Source organism: Lucilia cuprina, chromosome 4, assembly GCF_022045245.1.
Source record: "Lucilia cuprina isolate Lc7/37 chromosome 4, ASM2204524v1, whole genome shotgun sequence".
NCBI classification, from domain to species: Eukaryota; Metazoa; Arthropoda; class Insecta; order Diptera; family Calliphoridae; genus Lucilia; species Lucilia cuprina.
In genome coordinates, this window is record NC_060952.1 from 68,134,205 (window position 1) to 68,143,000 (window position 8,796).

The 8,796-nt window shown below is 29.6% G+C and overlaps 1 protein-coding gene across 1 annotated transcript; it reads left to right on the forward strand.

Annotated features, from left to right (window-relative positions):
- The first annotated feature begins 559 nt into the window (after positions 1 to 559).
- Positions 560 to 2,975, forward strand: LOC111686244. The gene is made up of 3 exons (XM_023448594.2): positions 560 to 743; positions 2,256 to 2,651; positions 2,793 to 2,975. Exons 1-3 carry the CDS (start codon positions 611 to 613, stop codon positions 2,870 to 2,872), a joined length of 609 nt encoding a protein of 202 aa, XP_023304362.2. The 5' UTR covers positions 560 to 610; the 3' UTR covers positions 2,873 to 2,975.
- Positions 2,976 to 8,796: the final 5,821 nt, after the last annotated feature.

Genomic DNA, 8,796 nt, shown 5'->3' on the forward strand with positions numbered 1-8,796 from the left:
TACATATGTATTTGTAGTAAACAAAAAAACTAAAATAACTAAAATTTTGATATACTATAGTCTGTACTATCCGTATAGCAAAATATTTTTGTATAGCAAAAATTAGTTGGAGAAGTAAAGATCTATGATTAATTGTAAAATGTTCATAAAACACTCGTTTTGAATTAGCAACAACGTTATTTAATATAACAGTTGCCAATAGTGAAACGTTATCGACAGATTGTTAATAGATATTGGAATCAAAAATCTATTTACCATAAATATTCAAATAAAATGCTTTGATCAAACTGCATGTATGTTTGTGCTATGGACAAATATGTGGTTCATATTGTCACATTTTATTCCTACGTGACCCGCTATTTTTACTTTTATAGAAATTGGAATTCTGCTATGCGTAAGTTAGTAAAAATAAAAAATATACATATTGAAGTACCTATCTACCTGCATTTACAGACATGTCTGCATGTACATATATTTGACTTTCAACTTCACAACTGAAAAAAAAAGCAAAGAAAACTTTTATATAGGGGTTCAATATTGGTTAGCATTTATTGTCGATTTTGTTTTCGAACCGCGTAGAAGACGACGATAAAGCGGGTAACATTCCGAAATGTCATCGTTTACAACAGTTCTATTATCAGTATTGTGCTGCACAGCATGTTTCAGTTTAGGCAAAGGCGATGCCTCATTTCCTGAGGATACTTACATAAATGCATTGCAAAACTCACATCAAACTGATACTGGTGCGTTAAATATTTAAAAAATATATTAAAAAGTGAATTTAACTAATATTGAACAGGTGGATAAGCGTGAAGTGTTCGCTTTTACAGACATACACACATACATACATATGTATATAAGAAAAAAAGAAAACATTTTTAAAATTCATATTGCATACAAATTATTTTCATATAATATATTATTGTGCAAGTATCTACTAACGATGAATGCAATTGATGGCTGGATAGTTGGATAAGAAATATTATAATTTGTGACAATTTTGTTCAATAATATTGTGAAATGTGTACATATGAACGTTAAAATAAAGTGAAATTCAAGTAAATATCGTGAAATAATAGTTTCACAAAAAATCTTTATATAGAAAACTTAAATAAATGAAAAATAGTAACCTTAAAGGCCGTCGTCTATTTTATGCAAAACAAAAAAAAAACGTCCAGTATATTAATATTATTATAAAGTGAAAATTTTGAAATTTATCCACAAAGTTGACAACGAAATTTTACAGTCGTGAGAAGTTTGAAATATGAAATTATTATATGTATTAAATTTTATTGTAAACTGACAGACGATATTTCTATTTAAAATTTATTTTTCTTCAAAATTATGAATTTAGTTTTAAATTATATTTTTTAAGTTTTCGCAAGTGGCTACATATAAGAAATTTTGAAAAATATAATACTATAAAAAACTGTAGAATGGTGACTTAAGTACACAGTTACTCAGAAATAATTAATAACATTAGAAATAATTTATCTGACAATTGTGTCATTGTCAGATTAATAAAATGCGAACATCTGACAACAAAAATTGTTAGACAATTATGTTACATGATATATGTAATGATCTAGCAATGTAAGTAATATGTTTACACGATTTTCAGACGGCTGACAACATTACAAGGCAAACGATGTAAGTTTAAGCTTTTCTTGTGGCAAAGTTGTAAAACCTGACAACCGCGTATACATAACATTAATTTTAAAATCTAAAAATAAAGCCGATTGGTAATTCAGCTAAGAGTAATTAAGCCGTGCTTTTTGCTTCTGCCTTTGAGATTGGCCAATGTGTGACGTCAGATAACTGTACCGAGTTACGGTTTTTTCTTGAGGTGCATGTTGACCATATGCAATCGTGTTAACTTAACCTAAGTTTTTAATTGTGATTATGGTGGAGAACCAAAGAAAACTAAAATTTGTATTCTGGCCAGTCGTACTGGAAAAATTAGAGTTGACGTTGTGAAAATTCGATTCGGTCAAGCTAAATCTTAGCTACAGGAGTAGCTAAGCAAACTTTAAAAACAAACAAACATAAAAATAGGAAACTTTTTTTGGAAACATTTGATTTTTGTGTGTAAGAGAAAGAGAAATATCAGAAAGAAATATCACCATCTCTTACTCTCACAAACAAAATCAAAAGTTTCTCATTAGAAGTTTCCCAGTGTGAACCTGGTCTAAATCTATTAAACATCATGTGTATTTTTACAGCATTTTTACTAACGAATTGTTATACTCTTACAGATTATAATGGTGACTTTGGTGGATACAACTATACACCTCCTCCAAATAACCAATACCTTCCACCGTCGACACCAGCACCAGTTTATGGTCCACCAGCACCTGTATACGGACCACCTGCTCCAGTTTATGGTCCCCCTCAGCCAACGTATTATAAACCAATGCCATACCCATATCATCCTCGCGACCACTTATCACTTCTTCATAAACTGAAAACCAAAATAAATCTTTTCACCATCGGAAAAATTATTTTAAAACTTCTAATCTTCAAAAAAATTGTTAAATTCATCGGCGTGATTTGTTTATTGTTATTTTTACCCAAGTTGAAGGACATGTTTAAAGAAGAACCATCCAGTGATGAAGATGGTATGGAAAGTAAACAAGTTGAAACTGAACAAGGTAAGACAGCAAAGATCTGCATCTCTACTATAGTATTTGATCAAGAAAACTTTTAACAATAAATAAAGTTTTGTTATAAACATATGTATTCTTTACGAAAACGAAATCAATTATATGCAATATATTTTCTTATCTTTGCAGATGTATTGGAAAAACGAATTGAGGAGGTGTATGACTTTGCAATGAAAGCCTTTGAAAAGTTCCAGGAAAATATTGCATAACAGTTATGCGATATGATAATTATTACATTTAAGTTAAATTCCTAATTATTTATTGTCGTATTTATTGATATTAGTTATAATAAAATAAAGAGATTTAAATTTATAATGCTATATATTACAGTTTTATTTAATTCAAGATTCACTACGGTATAAAATCGGTCGAAATAATATTACAATGTTTTTATTGCATTAATTTTCTTAAATTAATACATTTTAAATTGTATATCACATTTATAAAAGCATGATAATATTTTTCATGCATTCTATATTTGTTAAAATATAAAAATCTTTAATTTCTTGGTTTATCATATATTTGTTTACTACTAAGAAATGCTACTCTTCACCTTCAATTTGAAATTAGAAAAACAAACAATTGAAAAAATAATTTTTTGGTTTGTGAAAATTAAAACGATTTCGATAAAGAAAATATATTAAAACAATTGTAAAAAAATAAATAATATGTGTTTATGTTATAAAAATTGTGTCGGAATCGTTTTTTGTGCAAATTTTGGACCTGAAATATTGAATATTTGTTGTTGTAGCTTTGTGTTGAATTCACACAGAACATGTAAGTGTGAAGAGAGAAAGCTTGAGTTGGCAATCTACATAGATAATATCATGGTAAAAATAAAGAAGGTAGTGTCATTCTCTCTATATTTTTTAAAATTCTATATCTGACATGCTTAAGGATTATGACGTTTTCAAAAAAATAGTAATACCATATTAATTTAAAATATTCCCATATATTTGAAGTTTAAGAAAAAATGTAATACATAATTTTCATTCATTTGTTGAAAATATAAAAACGTTTACTTTTAAATTGGAATTAAAGGGAAGATCTTAATTTTCAAATATTAAAAATGAGTCCCCAACTGCTAAAATACCAACTATTTTTTAAGCAAACATATTTTTAAAGTCCCTACATTACCCAACAAACGACAACAATGGCTAGATATACAATGTAAAATTTCCGAAAAAGATTTGCCAAAAGAGCCAATGGTATGCTCCGACCATTGCCTTAAAAGTAATATTTCAGTTAATGCAAAACGTGTAAGATTGGATAAAAATACTGTGCCAATGACCACAAGGTAACTTTAAAATACTAATTGATCTGCAAACATTGAGTTTTAAGATATATATACACATCTCCGATCACAATCGAATTTTTTTTTGGAAATAAATCTGAAATTTCTATACTGCTAGTCCAAATAGTCCAAAATAACGTAATAGTACATTATTATTTAAATTGTAAATTTTAAATTACACATTTTTTGTAAAAAATTTCTCGAAAATCAAAATCATTTTTAAGAATGTGGCAACGCTTTATATAATGCTCACAAAAAACTAAACTTCAAAAATCCTTATTTGATAAAAAAAATTTTTGATTGACACTACCTTCTTTATTTTTATCATGGATAACATTTTTACTTTTTTTATACCCTACACCACTATAGTGGGGTGGGTATTATACGTTTGTGCTGACGTTTGTAACATACAAAAATATTCGTCCAATACCCACCTTTAAGTATACCGATCGATTCAAAATCATTTTCTGAGTCGATTAAGACATGTCCGTCCGTCCGTCTGGCTTGCTGTCCATGTAAACCTTGTGCGCAAGGTACAAACCGCAACTTTCAAGATAATTTGATGAAATTTGGACCAAGCATGTTTTTTGGCACAGGGACGAAGCCTATTGAAAATGGTTGAAATCCGTCCATTATTTCACCTAGCCCCCATACAACCGTACCTCCCGATTTGAACTTTTTATGCCATAATTACGTCAAATATTCTATTATCTCTCTAAAAATTGGCATAAATAAGTTTTACATAAGTATAAATGACACTGCAGATTTTCGTAAGGATCGGCCGTTATTTGACCCTAGCCCGCATACAAACCCCCCTTCAAATAAATGTCTTAAATGTCTAAAATTGACTTATTACCATTTGTATCGCAATGAAACTCAACAAAACAAACTGTTATTTAAAAATATATCCTTTTCCCAAATTTACCGAGGATCGGCCCAATTTGACCTATATAAAGCCTCATTTAGAAATTTTAGTTTTTTATAAATAAATTGCTTCAATATTTTGGAAAAATATTCAACATAAAAGTTTCTTTATAAAAAGTAAAAATTTTAAAAATATACTCATGGTGTAGGGTATTATATGGTCGGCCATGCCCGACTATACTTTCCTACTTGTTTTTTGCAAAAAAGAGATTTTTTAAGAGGGCTCAAAGGGGAGTAGGTAAAAATATGGCCCTATCCTTAAAAATGTTGGTAGGGGAGTTAAGTCTTCTTCAATATTATTTATGTAGAATTTAAAAGTGTTATTAGTGTTTGTAAGTGAATTTTGACCTTTAAGTCATTTTCTGAAGGGGAGTTTGTATGGGGGCTAGGGTCAAATGAAGCCCGATCATTAAAAAAATCGGTAGTGTAATTTAAAGTTCTATAAAACTAAGTTTTGTCGACTTTTGTTGAGTGAGATCGAAAAATTCTTAACACAGGTTTTCATTACATTTTTCAACCAAAGTATTATTTGATTTTTTTTTTTTTGATCGAGTTACCTTTGAAAAACATGTCAGTTATTATGTGTAATGTCAATTATATTAATTTTTTTGTTAATCTGATTAAAATGAGTGACCAGAAAAAAGTGCGTACTGAAATTATTAAATATTTTCAACTAAACCCAACTTGGTCTTACAAAAAGTTGGCCAAGCGTACAAAGGTCTGCCGTCAAACTGTTTCCAATGTTATTAAACAGTACCGGGAGAACTTGTCAGTTGATAGAAAACCTGGTTCAGGTAGAAGGAATGGTCCACATGATGTTTCTAAAGCCAAAAAAATAGCAAAAAAATAGGTTAGCTCAGTGCTCGGACTATTTGGTACGAAAAGTTAAAGCTAATGCAGGTTTAAAAACATACAAGGCTCAAAAAGTTCCTGACCGGAACGCTGCTAAAAATTTAGAGGCCAAAAACAGAGCATTTAATTTGTTTACGGATTTCCTCTCATTTACATTTAGAGTTGCCATGCCATTCATACTTTTAATGAACAAAAACCAAGTGGTGAATAAATAAACTATGAAATACAAAAACAATAAAATGGCTACAAAATCCGCAACTGTAGCCGTATTCCATTTAATTTACATTTTCTCTGGGAAGCAGAAAACGCAACCGTATCCGCAGGTTTGTATTTATACTCTTATGCTGAAACTTTTTTTCTGTTTATTATACCCTTCACCTTCGTGAGAAGGGTATATATAAGTTTGTCATTCCGTTTGTAATTTCTATAATATAATTTTCCGACCCTATAAAGTATATATATTCTGGATCCTTATATATAGCGGAGTCGATTAAGCCATGTCCGTCTGTCTGTCTGTCTGTCTGTTGAAATCAGTTTTTAGAGGACCCCAGATATAGGCGAGATCCGAATCTTCAATAATTCTATTAGACATGCTTTCGAGAAGATCGCTATTTAAAATCAGCAAAATCGGTCGGTAAATAACGGAGTTATGAGCAAAAATCCGAGACAACCTCTGAAAATTTCATCAAAAAATTATTATAAAAGCAACAATAACACTGTATATAGAAAAAGATGTACACGTGTGTGTGTAGATGTATTTGGTTTTATTCAGCTGTGTATTTTTTGTATGATTGGAATCCAAACATACAAAGTATACACAGCAAAAAAATATGATTTGCATTTTTTGTTAAAATAAAATAATTTTCCCTTTTGCTTTGCAAATATATTTTTTAATGAATAGAAAAAAGTATTTAAAACGTTTTCAATTGTATGAGAGTAGATTGTGAGTTATTGTACAATAATTTTATATGCGAATAATGTAAGTTTGAAATTTAAAACTAACACAAATTTTTTCCAAGTGCTTTTTAAAACAATTTTTTTTACGATAAACAAAAACAAATCTACGTCGTCTCGTCAATGTTTACCAGCAATGAATCAGAGGTCGAAGTCGACCGGATTCGAGCCGGAGCTTAGCCGCCGCCGAACTATATTTAGTTGCTTGAGCCGCCGCCGAACCATTCGGCTTAAATCGACTCAAATTTTTTTAATGTTTTTATTAACTAGACTGTAAGATCAATTATGTTTAAAATACACTATGGTGAAGGGTATATAAGATTCGGCACAGCCGAATATAGCACTCTTACTTGTTTTTATTTTTATTTGTTAAAAAAAATTAAAAAAATTTTCTTAGGAAAATTTTGTGTCTGTTTATGATTTTTAGAATAAAATCGATGAAATCTGCGCGTAATTGGCGGAATTTTATGAACAAAAAACATTTAGCTATGTTTGCTGATGTTTTCTTATTTAAGATTTAGTTTTTTAGCATTTCAATTTATATTATACAAAATACGCTAATAAAGGATTACTATCTCTAAATTAGTAGATAATAGACTTTGTTAGCAATTTGTTCATGAATATTGCAGAAAAAAGTAAAAATTCCAAAAATTCCGTCATGTACAAATTAATACATTCTATGATTTTTTAATATATTTTTGGTTAGGAAAAAAATCATGTTCGATTCAGACAATTTATTATAAAATTCATTCCAGTTATGTATTATGTTACTGTCTTCTTTTTAAGACATGAGGAAACTTATTTCTACAAATATTTGCTCAATTAAAAAGTATTAATATAAAAGTACCTGGTAGAGGATATTTAAGATTCGGTTCAGCCGAATGTAGCATTTAAACTTGTTTGTTTTTATAAATTCGCTTAGCTTTAGCCACCGTGTTTTCAAACTAACATTATTCACAGAAAAAAATATTGTATGATCACTCACAATCTACTCTCAAATACTTTTTTCTATTCTTTACAAAATAGATTTGCAAAATAAATGAAAAAATTATTATGGTTTTACAAAAAATGCAAATAATTTTTTTTTGCCTTGTACGCATTTGAAATGTTTTCTTCTTTTTCCTTGAATGAATATGTTGGTTTTTGCAACAAAAATTATTAAATAAAAATAAGTTTTTCTTTAAATGTATTGGTATTTTCTCTTCCGTAAGGAACTTTGGGCACTCCTGTCATAGAAAAACTTATAGAGAGGAAACCTATGTTTTCAAAATTTTTTTGGATACTGTGTATTCAACATACCACCATTAGGATTTCCCCACAGTCATTTGTCAAAGTGAATGTAAATAAATTAAGTAGGTATTTTTAGTTTTATATAAAAAATAAAATCAAAATTTAATATGTATGTTCCCGTAATCGGTGGGCCAAAATACGAATCCATCAAATTAGCCAACAACAGAGACCGTTGTGGTATGGTATGGATAGAGTAGACCCTAAAATAAAGATACTATTCATTTATAACATACTTTTCACCAACTCATCGCCGACGGTCTGCGTGGAATCTGTTATCTCAGCTACAGCACCGAACTTATCCCGAATTATAGACCACCATGGACTTAAACCGCAGCCACCACGTACATCCCGAAGGGAATACTCCAATAACCGCGACGAGACAAAGATGGAAACTCTGCCCCGCGGTACCAAATTATAAGGCTCCCCTATTAAAATAATTACAAGAAATGTATCACACCAGTTTATTTTCCCGGCAAAACGGATTGCAATAACACAAAGGGAGTTGGTGTCAAAGGAATACAGAATAAATCAAGGGTATATGGACCTCGCCACACCCATGTACTCGTTAGAATATGTCGAGTGTTTTTTTTTTTAATTTGGGTTACCAAATCAGTTTATTTCGACGAAGTTATGAAGATACATAAATTGAAATTTGTATATAAAAATCCATTTTTATTAAATGTTTAAAAACTACACTTTTATATTTATATAATGATGAAATTATTTCTGTATTCCAGAACAATATTCTTTTGGGAAATATAATACCCAAAGATATATTCAAACCGTTAGAAATATCTCAAAATTTAAATTTCTTGTCAG

Bases quoted from the DNA above. Each gene is read 5' to 3' on its own strand.
- LOC111686244 (XM_023448594.2), top strand. From the start codon at position 611: ATGTCATCGTTTACAACAGTTCTATTATCAGTATTGTGCTGCACAGCA. The intron at 744-2,255 runs GTGCGTTAAATA...ATACTCTTACAG, and splicing joins CTCACATCAAACTGATACTG to ATTATAATGGTGACTTTGGT. The intron at 2,652-2,792 runs GTAAGACAGCAA...TTATCTTTGCAG, and splicing joins ACAAGTTGAAACTGAACAAG to ATGTATTGGAAAAACGAATT.